The sequence below is a fragment of the Dictyostelium discoideum genome (genome assembly GCF_000004695.1).
Source record: "Dictyostelium discoideum AX4 chromosome 3 chromosome, whole genome shotgun sequence".
Lineage (NCBI taxonomy): Eukaryota > Evosea > Eumycetozoa > Dictyosteliales > Dictyosteliaceae > Dictyostelium > Dictyostelium discoideum.
This window is the reverse complement of record NC_007089.4, coordinates 2,628,403-2,645,863: the sequence shown is the minus strand read 5'-3', so window position 1 is coordinate 2,645,863 and position 17,461 is coordinate 2,628,403. Positions and strand designations below refer to the sequence as shown.

At 27.1% G+C, this 17,461-nt stretch overlaps 5 protein-coding genes, 1 non-coding gene and 1 pseudogene across 6 annotated transcripts; 4 read left to right on the top strand and 3 right to left on the bottom strand.

Moving 5' to 3' along the window:
• Positions 1-62: 62 nt before the first annotated feature.
• DDB_G0279863 (hypothetical protein) lies at positions 63-4,018 on the top strand (the record flags this gene model as incomplete). The annotated part of the gene is made up of 2 exons (XM_002649112.1): positions 63-238; positions 343-4,018. 2 exons carry the CDS (start codon positions 63-65, stop codon positions 4,016-4,018), a joined length of 3,852 nt encoding a protein of 1,283 aa, XP_002649158.1.
• Positions 4,019-5,085: 1,067 nt separating this feature from the next.
• Positions 5,086-5,705, top strand: DDB_G0279851 (HAG group protein; the record flags this gene model as incomplete). Its single annotated transcript, XM_636428.1, has 2 exons — positions 5,086-5,324; positions 5,429-5,705. The coding sequence occupies 2 exons, from the start codon at positions 5,086-5,088 to the stop codon at positions 5,703-5,705; spliced, it is 516 nt and encodes a 171-aa protein (XP_641520.1).
• A 172-nt stretch (positions 5,706-5,877) lies between these two features.
• Positions 5,878-7,744, bottom strand: dph2 (diphthamide biosynthesis protein 2; the record flags this gene model as incomplete). Its single annotated transcript, XM_001732943.1, has 2 exons — positions 5,878-7,255; positions 7,356-7,744. The coding sequence occupies 2 exons, from the start codon at positions 7,742-7,744 to the stop codon at positions 5,878-5,880; spliced, it is 1,767 nt and encodes a 588-aa protein (XP_001732995.1).
• Positions 7,745-11,758: 4,014 nt separating this feature from the next.
• DDB_G0279861 (hypothetical protein) lies at positions 11,759-12,838 on the bottom strand (the record flags this gene model as incomplete). Its single annotated transcript, XM_636426.2, has 1 exon — positions 11,759-12,838. The coding sequence occupies one exon, from the start codon at positions 12,836-12,838 to the stop codon at positions 11,759-11,761; it is 1,080 nt and encodes a 359-aa protein (XP_641518.2).
• A 472-nt stretch (positions 12,839-13,310) lies between these two features.
• On the bottom strand, positions 13,311-13,382 carry tRNA-Cys-GCA-4. The gene has a single exon. It is a non-coding gene; the product is annotated as a tRNA-Cys (tRNA).
• A 572-nt stretch (positions 13,383-13,954) lies between these two features.
• DDB_G0279847 lies at positions 13,955-14,642 on the top strand (annotated as a pseudogene; the record flags this gene model as incomplete).
• A 253-nt stretch (positions 14,643-14,895) lies between these two features.
• Positions 14,896-17,394, top strand: DDB_G0279845 (hypothetical protein; the record flags this gene model as incomplete). The annotated part of the gene is made up of 2 exons (XM_636424.1): positions 14,896-15,973; positions 16,007-17,394. The coding sequence occupies 2 exons, from the start codon at positions 14,896-14,898 to the stop codon at positions 17,392-17,394; spliced, it is 2,466 nt and encodes an 821-aa protein (XP_641516.1).
• Positions 17,395-17,461: the final 67 nt, after the last annotated feature.

The window sequence follows — 17,461 nt, the reverse complement described above, 5'->3', positions numbered from 1 at the left end:
AACCACAAACACAACCACAAACACAACCACAACCACAACAAACTTATTCTCCAACCTCATCTATGCCATCATACAAATCACCACAACAAACAACTTCACCATCTTCATCAAATACTACAACAACCCCAACTTCAACTTCAATACCATCTACTTCTAAACATCCAGCCTCACAAAATACAACACCATCATCTTTATCAGATAGTAGTAAATCTGCATTTTCAAAACCATCAGAACCATTGTACGTATAAATCTTAATTTTTTTTTTTCTTTTTTTTTATTTTTTTTTTTTTCAAAAAAATATATTTTTAACATTTATTTTATTTTTATAAAAAATTTTAAAAGAGTATTTTCAGATTGGGCAGATGACGAAGAAGAAATGGATTATTCAAAACCTTTGGTATTTATAGATGAGGATCTTGGTCAAGCTAAAGAGAGAGAATTGGAGTTAAAGAAACAAGAGGAATTATTAAGACTTCAAGAAGAAGAAGAAGAAAGAGAAAGATTACGTCTCATCGAAGAGGAGATTAGATTAGCAGAAGAAAGAGAAAAACAAAGAATCGAGGAGGAATTAGAGAGAAAAAGACAAGAAGAAGAGAGAGAAAGACAAAGGATTCAAGAGGAAAAAGAGAGAATCGAAAGAGAAAAACAATTATTAGAGGAGAAAAAACGTAAAGAAAATGAAGAGATTCGTTTAAAGATGGAGATATATGATGGTATTGAAAAACAAAGAAAAGAGAATGCCAGAAAGAAATTAGAAGAAATGGATGAAAAAGAGCGTTTAGAAAAAGAGGCAAAAGAAGCTGAAAGAAAGATTAGAGAAGAAAAAGAGCGTTTAGAAAAAGAGCGTTTAGAGAAAGAACGTTTAGAAAAATTAAAACAAGAACGTTTAGAAAATGAAAGATTGGAAAAAGAAAAACAACAACAACTTTCTTCTTCATCATCGTCATCTCAAAAAGATTCTTCTTATTCAAATAAACCCTCATATGGTGCTTATACTAGACAAAATAGTTTTGGTAGACAACAACAACAACAGCAACAACAACAACAACAACAACAAGGTTCTGGCTATAATTCACATTACAATAGAGAAAGAGATAATAGGGATAGCAGAGATAATAGAGATAATAGAGATCAACACAATATGAATCGTGGACAATACGACCAAAGACAACCACCTTCTCATATTAATGATCAACAATCATCACAACCTACCCAAAGACCATCATATAGTAGAGATAATAGTAGAGAAAACCTTCATCAGAGAAGAATGAATGATGATCATCACTTTAAACATGATGAAAATGTTAAAAGATTCGAATCTGAACAACCGCATCATTCTTCTTCTTTTAATCAACCACCATCTTCACACCCACAACCACAACAACAACCACAACAACAACAACAACAACCACAACAACAACAACAACATCAACACCAACATCACCAACCACAACAGCAATCTCACCATCAACAAACTCATCATTCTTCATTCCATTCATCTCATCATCAACCACAAAGTGGATTTCAACAAAGACCACATGATGATAGATGGGGTAATGATAAGAGAGATGATAATCGTGATCGTGGTTTTGGTTCGCACTATAATAGAGATCAACAAAGTGGTTCTTACAATAAGCATCAAGAAAATTTCCCCAAAGCAATTTTATCTAGATCAAATAGTAAAGAAGAACATCTTCATATTAAAGGTCCACAAAAATTCGATAATAGAGATAGCATAAGGGATAATAGAGACAATAGAGATTTTAGAGATAATAGAGATAACAGAGATGGTGCAAGAGATAATAGTAGAGATGGTGGAAGAGATAATAGAGACAGCAGAGAAAGACAAGACCAAAGATCATCATTAGAAAGACAAAATTCAATTGAAAAACAAAACTCTGCCCTATATAGAGAAAAATCCTCAGAAAGACTTTCTCAATACCACCAACCAAAAAATCAACAATCAAATCAACCACCATCCAAACATCAACAATCACCACAACAGTCATCACAACAATCATCACAACAGTCATCACAACAATCATCACAACAATCATCACAACAATCATCACAACAACAATCACAATCACAATCACAATCACAATCACAACCACAACCACAACCACAACCACAACCACAACAACAACAACCACAACAACCACAACAACAACAACCACAACAACAACAACCACAACAACCACAACAACAACAAACACCACAACAACAACAAACACCACAACAACAACCACAACAACAACCACAACAACAACCACAGCAACACCAACAACACCAACCACAACAATCCCAACAATCCCAACAACAACAACCACAAAAACTACAACAACAACCACAACAACAACAACCACAAAAACTACAACAACAACAACAAACAAGTAAACTAGTCACCTCACCAACATTACCATCTAATAATAACTCAACAACCCAACCACCATTAAAAGAAACTGTAAACTCCGAATCATCAACACCAATTGTGCCATCTGGTTCATTAGAGGATATTTCACAAGAACAACCAAAGAGAGATTCTTCAAAGAAACCATTATCAAATAGCGGTCAAACTAAAGCTCCATACAACAAGAGACAAGATTATTACGATAAAAACAACAGGAACAATAACAATACAACTGGTAGTGGAGGTTTTAACAAAAACTATAATAATAATAACAATAACAATAACAATAATAATAACAATAGCAATAGCAATAATAACAATGTAAGCAACAATAACAATATTAGCTCAAGTGGTAACTTTAATAGATATAACAAAAAGGATTATAATAAGAGTGGTGAATTTGTAAGAAAATCTACCTCCACCGAATCATTTAGTGAACCAACCACCCCAATGGCCGGGAAACCAACTAGCGCAAGTGCAAATCAATCTATTGCATCAAGTAGTGATGTTGTTCCATCACCTCAACAAAAATCTTCAACTGAATCATCTTCATCTTCACCTTTACCACCACCAACAACAGAGCCACAATCTCTAGATGATAGAAATAAGAGAGATAAATATTTCAATAAGAGTTTTAATAATAAAAACAATCCAAATAATAACAATAGTAATAGTAATAATAGTAATAATAATAATAATAATAATAACAATAATAATAATAATATTAATACTATTAATAATAATAATAACAATAATAATAATAATAATAATAATAATAATAATATTAATATTAATAGTAATAGTATTAATAATAACAATAATATTAATAATAACAACAGGGGATTGGACTCAAAACGTGGTTTAAACAATAGCAATAGTAGTTATCAAAGAAAAGAGTATAATTCTGATTTTAATAGTAATGATAAAGATTGGAAGAATAAGGGTAAACAACAAAAATCATCGCAACCACAACAACAACCACAACAACAACATCAAAATCCATCACAAAATAAACAACCAAACTCTCCACATCCATCATTAAATAGTGCACCGGTTAATCCAACACCAGCACCTCCACAAATTGCACAACCTGCTCATGCACCTTGGTCAAATCCAATCAATTGGAATGAGTTAAAACCAATCGCCCCACCAACAACTACGACCAACACCACACCTTCAACTCCAGAGCAACAACAATCCAATACTGCTGTGGCTTCCTCTTCCCAACCTTCAACCCCAAATCGTTCAGCCAACAAATTAAATAATAGTGGCCCAAATAATAATAATAATAATAATAATAATAATAATAATAATATTAATATTAATAATAATAATAATAATAATAATAATAATAATAATAATAATAATAATAATAATAATAATAATAATAATAATAATAATAATAATAATAATAATAATAATAATAATAATAATAATTATAAGAATAGAAAACAAGAAAATAACGATCAACAGCATTATAAAAGAAAACCAAATAATCAAAATAATAGTAACAACCAAAATAATCAAAATGCTATTAACAACCAAAATGATCAAAAGAAGAAAATGTATGTTGTAAAAGGTCAAAACGATGAAATTTCAAATAAATAAAAAAAAAAATATATTTATAGATTAAAAAAAAAAAAAGTTGTTTCATTTGGTTAATGTTTAGTTTTAAAAAAAAAAACTCAAACATTCAAGTTAATCTGTTGTGCTTTTTTCCTTTTTTGTTTTGTTTAAAATTTTTTAATTTTATAGTTTTTAATATTGTTTTTTTTTTGTTTTTAATATTTTTCTTTTTTTTTATCTATTTTTTTTTTTTTTAATTTATTTTTTCTTTGTTTTTTTTTAATAATTTATATTCATTAAATATTATATACATATAAAAATGTGTTACACACATCATGCATCATTTACCGTGACATTTCTGCTATGGTTTTTTTTAGGGTATTTATTTTTTTATTAAATTTTTAAAACTTTGAAATAAAATTATTAACATTCTTATTTAGAATATTTGGAGCACATAGATTTTACCTTGGTATGCCATTGTCTGGTTTGTTATATTTTTTTACAGGAGGTGAGTTTTTAAAAAGTATATGAATAAATAAATAAATAAATAAATAAATAAATAATTAAATTATTAAAAAAACTTTAAAATTATGAAATAATTGATTTAATAAAAAAAATTACTAAATAAATAAAATGAATAAATAATTAAATAATTAAATAAATAATTTAATTATTAACCTTTGTTTAAAAAAAAAAAAAACATTTAAAAAGGTCTTTTTACAATTGGATGGTTTGTTGATTTATTTTTTTTAAATGAAATGGTTTGTGAATATAATGAACATTGTCATGAGCAAACGTTTATTGTTCAGCCAGTTAATTATGCAAGTCAATATCCATAACAATAAACTCAAATATATAGTCCAACCAATTAATTATTCGAACAAATATCCAAAACAATAAAAATTAATTAAATGGAATAAAATAAAGTATTTTTAAAAGAATAATTTTTAGTTTTTTTTAATAGATATTTTTTTTTTTTTTTTTTTTTTTTAATTTATTTTTTTTTTAATTTATTTTTAATTTTTTGGAACAAGATTCATTCTCGTTTTTTTTTTTTTATTTTTAATTTTTGACATTTTCAACAGATTAAAAAACGAATGCAAAAAGAAATGGAACCAATTCAAGACGATTTTGAAATTATACCTGCTACTAGAGATGATATGCAAAAAGTTTACGATTTAATTGTAGAGTTAGCAGAATATGAAAAATTAAAACATATGGTAGTTGGTGACGTCAAAGATATGGAAAAATGGGCATTTGGTGAAGACCCAGTTATTTTTATCAATTGTGGTAAAATAAAATCAACTGGTAAAATTATTGCATATTCTTTACATTTTAGAAATTATAGGTAATTATTTTTCATTATTATTATTTTGATTAAATATGTTCGTTAACATTTTTTTTTTTTTTTTTTTTTTTTTTTTTACAAAAATCATTATTCAAATTTAAAAGTACATTTTTATGTAAACCTGGTATTTATCTTGAAGATATTTATGTTCAACCAGAATATCGTGGAAGAGGATATGGTAAAAAGATGTTATTATATTTAAGTAAACTTTGTTATGAAAAAGGTTATGGTCGTATGGAATGGCAAGTACTCAAATGGAATAAACCATCAATCGATTTTTATGAATCATTAGGTGCTGAACCTTTAAATGAATGGTTACAATATCGTTTAGTTGGTGATTCTTTAAAGAAATGTGCTGAAAAATTCGACCAATTAAAATAAATAAAATAAAAAAGTGTATAAAAAAAAAAATAAAAAAAAAAAAAAAAATTAATAAATAAATAATTTATTTTTAAACATAAAAATAAATAAATAAATAAATAAATAAATAAATAAATAAATAAATAAATAAATAAATAAATATATATTTTTAATTAAAATTTAAATTATTTATTTATAAATTATTTTTATCAGTATTATAATTCTTTGGTATACCAGACATTCCTTCTATTGCAGTGGTTACAGGTGTTTCACCAATTCTCATATCTAAACCTTTATAAGTTTTATTTGATAAATGTTCACCAACTAATGAAACCTGTTTAAATTGATTATTAACTGATATTAAATCACCTGATTGTTGAGTTTGTTGTTGTTGTTGTTGTTGTTGAAGTGTTGATTGATTTTTATTTTGAATAACAATTCTACCAGTTACTAATGAGAAATGATGAATATTACCTTGATCATCTTCAACTTGATCTTCTGGTATTTCACATTTATTTTCATCATCTTCATCAAAAGATAAATCTTTAATTAATTTTGGGAAAACTCTACCAAAATCAGTTATATATTCACCTGTCCATTTTTCATTTCTTAGTGAAAGATTTAATTCGAATGGTGTTGCAATTGGTTTATAGAAATCTTTTGAATCAACCATTGTATTCTCGTGACAAGCAACGATTACATAGATATCAATCTCTGAGAAATTTGCTAATTTTGGTACATTTAATCTACCAACAACGAAAACGTATGGTTTCTTACCACTGGCTATAATTAATTTCTTTAAACCATCGATTGTTTCTGAATACTTTTGAACTGATAATGTTGATACCACAATACCAATGATTGATGCATCTTTACATTTCTCGGAAATATGATATCTTCTCATTAAACTTTTATTTCTTGGTAATGTTTCTTGAAGTAATTTATTATCATCAATATAATATCTATAAACCATTTGTTGATTAAAATTCATTAATAAATTGGTTAAAGTTAATGATTCTTCACCAATCCATATAAAATTAAATTTTTTAATATCTTTTTCATTTTTAAATTCAATTTTCCTACCTGAAATTAATTCTTCATTATTATTATCATTTTCATTATTAATTTCATTATTTAATTTTTGTTGACAACAATCATTTTGTTGTTGTTGTTGTTGTGATTGTGATTGGCAACAACCACTGTTATTATTATTATTATTATTATTACCTCCACAACAACCACTATCATTATTATTATTATTATTATCACTACCACAACAATCATTATTATAATTATTATTACAATTTTGAGTTTCATTTAATTTATTATTTTTAAATGAATTATTTAAATAAATATTATTAAAATTATTTATATTTGTAACTATAATATTATCATTGTTTTTATAAAGATTTTCAATTGAATCTCTATTATGATGATATAATAAATCATAAAAAATTACAAAGTTTTCTTCTTTTTTTGATTCTACCAATTTATTTAATTCTATTGAAAATTTATCAACGTTGAAATTTTTTTTTTTACCAAATACATATTGCACTGGTATTTTAGATGATCTAAAAATTATCAATTTTTATATTAATATATTGTTGTTGTTGTTTTATTTTTTTTTTTTTTTGTTTTTTATAATATTATCATAAAATTCAGTATACTTACGGTGATAAACAAGAATGACCATAATGAATTATAAAATCCGATTTTAAATGTGAAGAAGTTACTTCATCAACACAACATGAACCATATGAAGTATCACCTAAAATGAAAACTTTAATACCATATTCTAAAGGTACACTATTTTGAATTTTATTTGATAATTCTGAAGATGCCCATAATAGATAATCTGGTAATTGTAAAGCAATCTTTTTAAAATTATTTTTTATTATAACTGAAATTGATTCTGAAACTTGAAAATACTCTTCAAATGAAAATCCTGATAATATATTCTCTCTAGTTTCTTCAACATTAATCGATTCTGATTCGGTTGTATTGTTACTACTCGTACTAAATGATTCGGTGTAAATTGATGGTGGTGGTGCTGCGCTCATTTCCTTTAAAACTCTTTAAAATTATATTTTAGTTTCTTTTTTTATTTTGTTTTCTAAATTAAAATAAAATAATGGGAAATTAATTTTCAACTGAAAAAACGAAATTTTTTTTTTTAATTTTATTTTTATTTTTTATTATTTTTTTTTTATTACCGAAATTCCAATTTTTTTATAATAATTTTACTTTTTTTTTTTTTTTTTTTTTTTTTAATATTGGATTAACAAGATTGATATATGTCCATCTGTGTTAATACGAGTTTTATTTAATATTTATTTAAAGGCTTATCATTTAAGCTGAAGGGTTATTTTAATCATATGAATTGATCAAAAGATATAATATTTGGGAGAGATGATTCTGGAATACAATAGTAATTAGCTGTTGTTTTTCTTAGCTTGATCGTTGAAGTGAGAAGGATCTTAGGATCTTTGAAGTTATTATGGTCTTTTGCTGATAAGTTTTTCAGATCTTTTGCTTTTTTGATGTATTCTAGAGTGGCCAATTTGTGCCATTTCTTTAGAAGGGAGCTGTATGATAGTGATTCATCTGTTAAAGGATCTTCACTGTATATTTGATTGCAAATCCAAATCCAAATGTTGTGGAGGATAAGGGCCATTAGGTTTCTATATGCGAATGATCTGGTTAGATCATAGTCTATTGCTTTATAGTTCCATTCAAAGTATTCTTTGTGGAATCTGTGGTTGGCGTAATCTGCATTCACTTCTTGATCTTTTTTGGCTGTCGGTGATAATTTTGGAGTTATTCTATTAATGAAATTGTTATTTTGCCTAATTCTTGTATGGTGCCAGTTTTTACCTTTGCCTGTGGTAATAAAGATGAAATTTTTGAGTTTATTTATTTTTATGAATTGTTTTGTTTTCTTGCATGAGAAGAACAGGTGACCGTATGGGTCTTTGCTCATATCTTCTTTGCAGAGTGGGCATTGTTTGTTGTGAAGGTAGTTTATTGGAAGGCATCTGGCATGGAATCTAAACATTGTGTCTCTTGTTTTAGGGTCTTTTATCTTCAGTATATTGTTGAAGAGTTGATTATAGCTGTAGCCTCTTAAGTTTAGAGATGATTGGAATTCCGTTTTAGGGATGGTTGGATTTTGGTCTTGAATTGTGGTATACCATTCTGCCAGTGAAAGTGGTTGTCCATTTTCGTTTTTTATGGATGTGAGATTATTGTTGAAGATTGCTTTTTTTATTCTTATTTTGTTCCATTCGTCTAAGTTTTCTTTTAGGTATCTGGATGTGAATTTGTTTTTTTGGATCTGATATTCCCAGCTTTTGTGATGAGATGAGTTTGTTTGTTTGGTTTCTAGTGCTAGGATGAACTGGTTTATGATCCAAAGTTTCTGCGCCAGTTGTCTCAATTCTATATTCCAAATGTTCCAGCCTCCTACTTTTAGTGGGTATCTTGCTCTTTTGGTTCTCATTAAATTAATAACTTGAAATCCACTAGCATTTTTGTTGTTTGGTGCCGATAAAAACCATTCGACTAATTTATTGATTTGGTTTAATTCCTCTTCCTTAAAGTTCTCTACATATGAATAGTAGGTTAATTTAGAGAGTGCGAATGCTTTGAGGATGTTGGTTTTGGTTTTGATTGTTGAGTCAGTGGTTTTCCATAGTACTAAGGATGATCTTATTGTGTTTAATATTTCTGGCATTTTTCTTGTTATCCCTTTGCCTGTGAAGAAGTATCCCAAGTATCTTTCTGGATTTGTAGATATTGGAATTCTTTGGTTGGTATTGTCTGGGTTGCCTATAAGAATTGATGAAGATTTGTCGATGTTTAGTTTTGAGGAAGTGGCTTTGCAAAATGAATTGAAGTGTTGTAGTACTAATTCAAGTTGTTGAGAGTCTGGGACCATTGAAGCCGAGTCGTCTGCAAAGCTTTGGAATTTCTCTCTGTGGTTGCTGTTGTTTAGAGGAAGGCCAGTAATTCGGTCATCTTGTAAAATTTTTCTAGCTAAAGCCTCTATTACAAGGACGAACAGGGTGGGTGATAGTGGATCTCCTTGTTTAACTCCTCTTTTGATCTCAAAGGGTATAGTAGTTCTACCATTAATTTCAATTCTTGCTTCAGATTTGGTGAGTAGATTCATTATCAGGTTGATTATATTGGTTGGAATGTTGATGTGTTGTAGTGATCTGAGTATTGAACCGTGTGAGATCGAGTCAAAAGCTTTTTCGAAATCATATAGTGTAATTATTCCGTTTATTCTTTTATCATTACAATAGTTGATTAATTCGTTCATTGATATGATATTATCTAGAATGAATCTGCCTGGTACGAAACCTTTTTGATTGTGGTTGATCACTTTCGTTAGTATTGGGATTATTCTATTGTTTATTAGTTTTGAGTGGATTTTATATATACAGTTGGCCAGTGTAATTGGTCTTCTGTTTTTGATTAGTTCGGGGTCTCCCTTTTTAGGTATCGTGATAATGAGGCCTTCTTTGTAATTTTTGCTAATTAGATGAGGATTTCTTAGAGTGTCGTTGAATGCTGAGGCCAGTATTGGAGCTAGTTTTTCTTTGTGTGTTATGTAGAATAAGTTTGGAATTCCATCTGGGCCTGGAGATTTGTGTGGGTTCAATTGTTTTATTACTTCTAGGATCTCTTGTGATGTGAATTCGTTTTCAAGGTTGTCCCATGTTGAGTCCCTGGTCACTGTCCAATTTTCCAACATTTCATAATGAGATGGTGGGTCATCTTCTTTGTAGTCATAAAGATTTGAGTAATATTTTACGTATTCTTCTTCGATCAATTCCTGTTTGTTAATTGTTCTACCTTGTGCATCTTTTACTGCGTTGATGGTGAAATCATTATGTCTTTTCTTGATTCTCGCGGAGATGTACTTGAGTGAGGTTTCTTCGCAATAGTTGTTCAATTCTTGTTTAAGTTGTTCTTCTCTTCTTTTAGATTCATTTATTGCTGAAAGGGTTGCGAAGGCTTGGTCTTTAAATTCTGTCTCTAGTAGGGAGATTAGATTTTTGATGTTTGCCTTATTGTTGTAGTCGTTTTGTTTTTGAAATTCTGTGTATAGTTGTTTTATTTTGTTCAGTAAGCTGTTGAGTTGAGAGAAGGAAATAGAGTTATGGTTGGATGACAACTCCCTTGAATAATCGTTAAGTAGGAAGTCTATTTTCTTAAGCATTATGCTTGAGAGGATTGAGGATTTTTTAATCTCCATCTGCGCATGTTCATCTGTATGTTGGGTAGAGTGAAGGTGGTTGATAGGAAGTTGTGATCTGATAGAGGTATGTTGTTAATTTTTGGGGGGATTAGGTTCCTTAAGTATAATTGGCTGTAGTTGATTATGCTATTGTTAAGGTATATTCTGTCTAGTCTCCTTTCCAAGATTCTTGTGAGGTTATTGTTTGTGTTGTGTATCGTTCTTGAGAAGGTGGGTCTTTTATTTAGTTGGTCCATATCCATTAGGTTATTTGAAATTCTGATGGCTTCGATTACTGTGGCCATCTCATCTGGGGATTGTGTTGTCAAGTTGCCTTGGTCATCATTTGATGTGTGATTGTCATTGAAGTCTAAACAGTTGAAGTCGCCTGCTATGATGTCGATGTTTTTATTAGGGTTAGACGTTAGGTTGTGGTATTGGTTGTTGAAGTGTTTGTTTAGTGTTGAAGCTAGTGTTTTTCTTTTATCAGGTTGGGCCGGGGCGTATATGGCCAAGATTCTCGTTGTGGTATCTTTTATTAGAATGTCTGATATTATTAGTCTACCTTCTATTATGAATATTGGTGAGAGTTTTATGTTTTGGTTGTTGTGGTTTAGTATTCCTATTCCGTTGCCTCTGTTGGTTGCGCTAATGATGGAGCCAGGAAATAGCTGGTGTGCTTGTGTTGCGTCGGCGTTGAGTTCATTGACTATGGTTAGTGCCAATGAGTTTGGGGGGGATTGGGATTTGATAAAGTCTGTTTTGTTTTTGAAGGAGGTGTCAGTGCCCCAACCTCTGACATTCCATTGGTTGATTTTGATTACTACCATTATGAGATGATATCGATCTCCTCTTGGGAGTCGTATAGCTGCGGTTTGGATGGTGAAGGGTAGATACTCTCTATGAAGCTCTCAATGATTCCTTTCCTTTCATTTTTGACAGGTGTCTTAGGGGTGGATGGGATGTAAGGGTTGCTTCTGTTTATTGTTGGTGAGAGTTGGGTGACCTCGTTGTTTGAGTGGATTTCCTCGTTCTTGCGTTTATGTGATGGAGGGATGTTTGGTGTCTTCTCTCTGTTTTCCGAGGATGAATGGATGTTAGTGCTCGTTTTGTTGGCATTGTCTTTTTGGATGGCGTTGGATGTTGTGGTAGTGGTTGTGGTGGGTTTGACAGATTGAGATTCTGCTTGGTTTTTGGGGGGAAGAGGTTGAGAGGGCTTTTTTGATTGGGCTTTTTTCTCTTGGGTTGATTGTTTATCAGACTGATTTTTTGCTGGGTTGTTTGTTTGTTGTTGTGGTTTTGGTTGAGAGGATTTGATTGCTATCCTGTTTTGGGTGTTGGGAGGATCATCTGTCATCTCATCTTCTAATGGTTCTTCCGTGTTGTTTGACTCTACTTTCTTATTTTTCTTTTGTGAGGAGTAGGTTTTGGTGGCCGTTCTGATGGTAAAGTTGGCGATTTCTGTATTGTGTTGGCCAGATTTCATTTGATCGCCTATTTTGCATTCTATTAGACCGAATACTAGGAGGTGGTCGGTGGAGTATATAGTATGGTATATTGCATAGGGTATTTCTTCTGCAAAGGCAGTTTTGATGAGGGCGTCCACTATTCCTGCCTTTTCTCTTGGAATTCTTACTCTTCCTGTGAGGACGTGGTAGTCTCTACTGGAGGTGATGAAGGTTCCCAATTTGCTTCTATCTCTAATGATATTTAGGAGAGATTGTTCGTTTTTAATCATCAGGTGGATCATTTTTCTAGTTCCTTTGCCTATGTATATCTTGTCGATTGGGATATCGTAGTTTGAGAGTGTTTTTCTCATTTCTTCTAACCCCATGAGATCCATTTTGGGGAATTCGAGTGTAATTGGGTAGAATCCGTTGTTTTTCTCGTAGGTTGAGAGCGCAGTCATGTTCAATATGGTCTCGCAGTATTTGGAGATGTCTTTGAGGCCTATTGATAATTTGGGGTAGGTCTCCTTTATCTCTGCTGTTTTTGTGGAGAATTCCTTAATGAAGTTCTCTGATGCCTCGTCCATATGGGTGGAGGGGTTGGCCATTTTAGCCGCGTCTGCGTAGGAATTCATCTCGATGGGATTCCTTTGAATCGGCGATTTGGTAAGTTAGATCTGTAGATCGTGGTGGATTGGTGATTTTTTTTGAAAGATTGGTTAAAATTGACCGAGATTAAGGATAGAAAAGGATGAATTACTTTTCACGTCTATCTTGTATCCTCTTGATCGCGGTACGGTTTTTTTTATAATAATTTTACTTTAAAATGACTGAATCTCTTTTAAATATGGTCAGATTTTAATGAAAATATGATAAATCGAGAGGAAACAGAGGGGGCAATCATTTAAAACAAAATAAAAAATTAAAAATGAAAGTTCCGAACCAGGATTGAACTGGCGACCTAACGATTTGCAGTCGCTTGCTCTTCCACTGAGCTATCGAAACTTGTTGAAAATTTAATTTTTAATAGCGATATTGATAGTATTTTCAATTCCAATTCAAAAAAAAATAGTATTTTCAAAGCTTTAGGAAAAATTAAAAAACAAATTGTAAATTAAACATTTTATCCATATTGGTTTTTAAATTATAAATCATTTGTTGAAACTTAAATAAAAATAATAAAAATACAACAAAAAAAAAAAAAATACCTATCTCAATATATTACAAATAAATAACTTTTAATTTATTTTTATTTTTCAAAAAGATTATATAAGAAATTTCAGAATTTGCTGTTTGAAAAAAAAAAATTAAAAGAATGGATTTTATTTTTGTTTGGGGAAAAATATTGTCTTAAATGTTTAATTTTAACTTTAATCTTGAAATCTATAAATTAATTATTATGAATTTTAAATTCATATAATTATAAATACTATATATTTTTTTTTTTTTTTTTTTTTTTTTTTTTTTTTTTTTTTTTTTTTTTTCCTATATAAACCATTTAAATTTTTTTTTTTCAAAGCACCTAATCAAAAAATAATTTAAAACAATTAAATATTTACAAAAAAAAATTTTAAAAAATGATTAAAATCAATATCATCAATTAATGGTGCTTCAGCTACTTTCAATAGTGCAATGGATAATGGAAACTGTGGATATGGTTTGTTGACAGGCCCAACTGGTCCTGGAAATTATTTGATTTGTGCATTAGGTACAAAGCTATATCAAAATGGTTTGTTTATAATATAAATTAAATTTATTAATTTTTAAAAAAAAAATATCAACATTAAAAAATTATTATTATTATTTTTATTTAATAAATTTGTTGTAGGTGCACAATGTGGCCAATGTTTTAAAATTTCAAATTCTAATGGTTCATCAGTAACAGTAATGGCCACTGATTCATGTAATGAAGCTGGATATTGTCAAAGAGATAATCATTTTGGTTTATCACCAAATGCATTCTCAATTTTAGGATTACAATCAAAGGGTGTATTAGATGGATTATCATATGTAAAAGTACCCTGTACTGTAACTGGAAATGTTAAAGTTATGATGAAAGATGGAAGTAATGCTTATTGGACATCTTTTTTAATTTTTAATTCTGCAATTAATATAAAACAAGTTTCAATTAAACTTAGTGGTAGTTCACAATTTGTAAATCTAACTCAAACCACTTATAATTATTGGCCAACTAATATTATTATTATTCAATTAGTGGTCAATTCATTTCAATTACAATCCAAAGTGTTGAAAGCAGTAAAATAATTGATACAGGCAAACTATTTACTTCTTGTTAATACTTTAACCAAAAAAAAAAAAAAAATAAAAAAAAAAAAAATAAAAATAAAAATAAAAATAAAATGGTTTAATAAAAAAAAAAAAAATTTGTTGAACAGATATTTTTTATAAAAAGTAATCAATAAATATTCAATTTTTTTCTTATTTTTTTCTTTTTTTTTTTTTTTTTTTTTTGATTTTTTTTTTTTTTTTTTTTTTTTTTTTTTTTTTTTAAAAAAAAATGAATGAAGATCTATTTTTACAAGTTTATAGAAATATATATTTAAGATTTTTAATATTTAAAAATATAAAAAAAATAAATAAGAATCTTTTTTATGAAAGATTTAACTATTACGAATTATCAATAGAATTTATAATAAAAATAAAAAATCAAGTATTATTATCAAATAAAGTTAATGATTTTTTAAATTCCAAAAATTTATTGATAAATAATAATAATAATAATAAAAACTTTAATGATGATGATGAAATTATAAAATTTCATTTAGATTTTAATTGGGAACAATATTTAATGTTATTAAAATGGAAAGAATTAGATATAGATTTATTTAAAAAAGTTTGTATTACTTTTAAATCAAGATTATTAGAAGGTATTGAAAAATGTGAAAATAATCATTTATTCAAGTTAATACCATTTATATCAATTGATAAATTAAGGTGGTTATTTAATTGTGATGATCAATTTTTTAAAATTTTATTAACAAATGATGATATTATAGAAATTTTATTAAATTCTTATGATAATAATAATATTAATAATAATAATAATAATAATAATAACAATAATAATAATAATAATAATAATAATAATAATAATAATAATAATAATAATAATAATAACTCAATAAATGAAATAAGGAATGAATTATTTAATTTGTTAAATAATGATGCATTTTTTAAAAGAAATAATGAAACATTTAATAAAATTTGTAAATTAATTAATGTATCAATTGAAAATGATGATTTAAATTTAGTAAAGAAATTATTTTCAAAATTTAAATTCAAATTTAAAAAAGATGATTCAAGTATTGTTGAAATTTTTGGTGAAAGAATTTCATTAAAAGAATTGGCAGATATAATTAATTTAAAAATTTTTAAAACTAATAAACAAATGTTACCATTATTTAAATTAATGAATGAAACTGTATGGTTAGAATTAAAATTATTTGCAAATAATAGACCAATTAATCCATTTGAAGTTAACGATCCAGATTATGCTGATTATATTATTGAAATGTTAAAAAAGAATAATGTTCAATTAAATGAATTTAATATAAACTCTTTTAAAACAACAAAAAGTAAAATCATTTTTAAATATAAATGTATTAGAGAAAATGATATCATTAGAAATCAAATTTATTTTAAACCAAAATTAATGGAAAATGATTATTATAAATGTAAAATTATGAATGATAATTTAAAGTATTTTGATGATTATTTAACCTCTTTTTCATTAACAATAAATAAAATATCAGATTTAATAGATCTTGGTTATGAAAATTTAGTTACTTATATAATCAATGAAAAGATAGACATTTTAAGACCTTCAGCAATTTATGAACCATTAAATAATCATAGTTGTATTTTATTATTAAGAAAATCTTTACCAAATCATAAACATATTGGATATCCATATCTTTTCAAACTATTATTACCAATTTTAAAAAATAAATATTTTTATAAAACAACCTCACCTGATATCAATGAAATATATTTAGATTTTCTTTGTGATTTACCAAAACCAATAGAGAATAGAAAAATATTTTTAAAAATGGTATTAGAATTTAAAGATTATTTTAATAATTATAAATTTCAAAATTTTAATGATTTAGTAAAATTATCAAAGAATAAAAATAATAATAATTATAATTATAATAATAATTTATTAAAAAATTTTAATTCAATTTGTAATATGATTGGTGAGAATTCAATAATTACAAGTTATTTATTAAATAATTTAAAAAAATATAATGAAATTGAAAAGGATTTGGCAGTTTTATTATGTTCAAAAAAATATAAAATCCCAAACAAATATATATTAATTAAGATTCCATTAAATTTAAATGAATTATCATCAATTATTGAAAAATATTTTATTGATGGTAATATTAAACAATTATTATTCTTCATTTCAAATATTTCATTTTTTGAAATTAATTGTTCAACATTATTAAATTGTTTAGCAAAACTTTTATCTCATTCAAATTGTATTGAAACTAATCCATTCTTTGAATTAATCTTTGGTTTAAATCAATTTAAATATTATAATATTTTTAAATTACTTTCAAATGGTTTTGGTCAAATAAATTTAAATGAACAACAATTTAAAGGTATGCCATTGCCATCATCATCATCATCACCATCAGATGATATAATTTTAAATAGTGATAGACTTTATGTATTATTTCAAATTATCATAATACCATATATAAGTGATTCATTATCTAAAAAATTAATTTCACATTTTTCAAATTTAGGTGGATTAAAATTAACTATTTTCACTAATGAAAATAAAATTTTAATTGATAAACTTTTAGAAGGTCAATATTTCCAATCTTTAAATATTTTAGAATTCTTAAATCATAATAATCCAAATAAAATTCCTTTATGGGAATCATTTGGTTTATTACCTTTTATTAAATTAGAAGATTATCAAAATTTTAATAATAATAATAATGATGATTATGATAATGACTCTTTATTTTCTATTAATTTTTAAAAAATAAAAAAATAAAAACAAATAAATAAATTTTTTAAAAAAAAAAACAAAACAATTATTATATGTG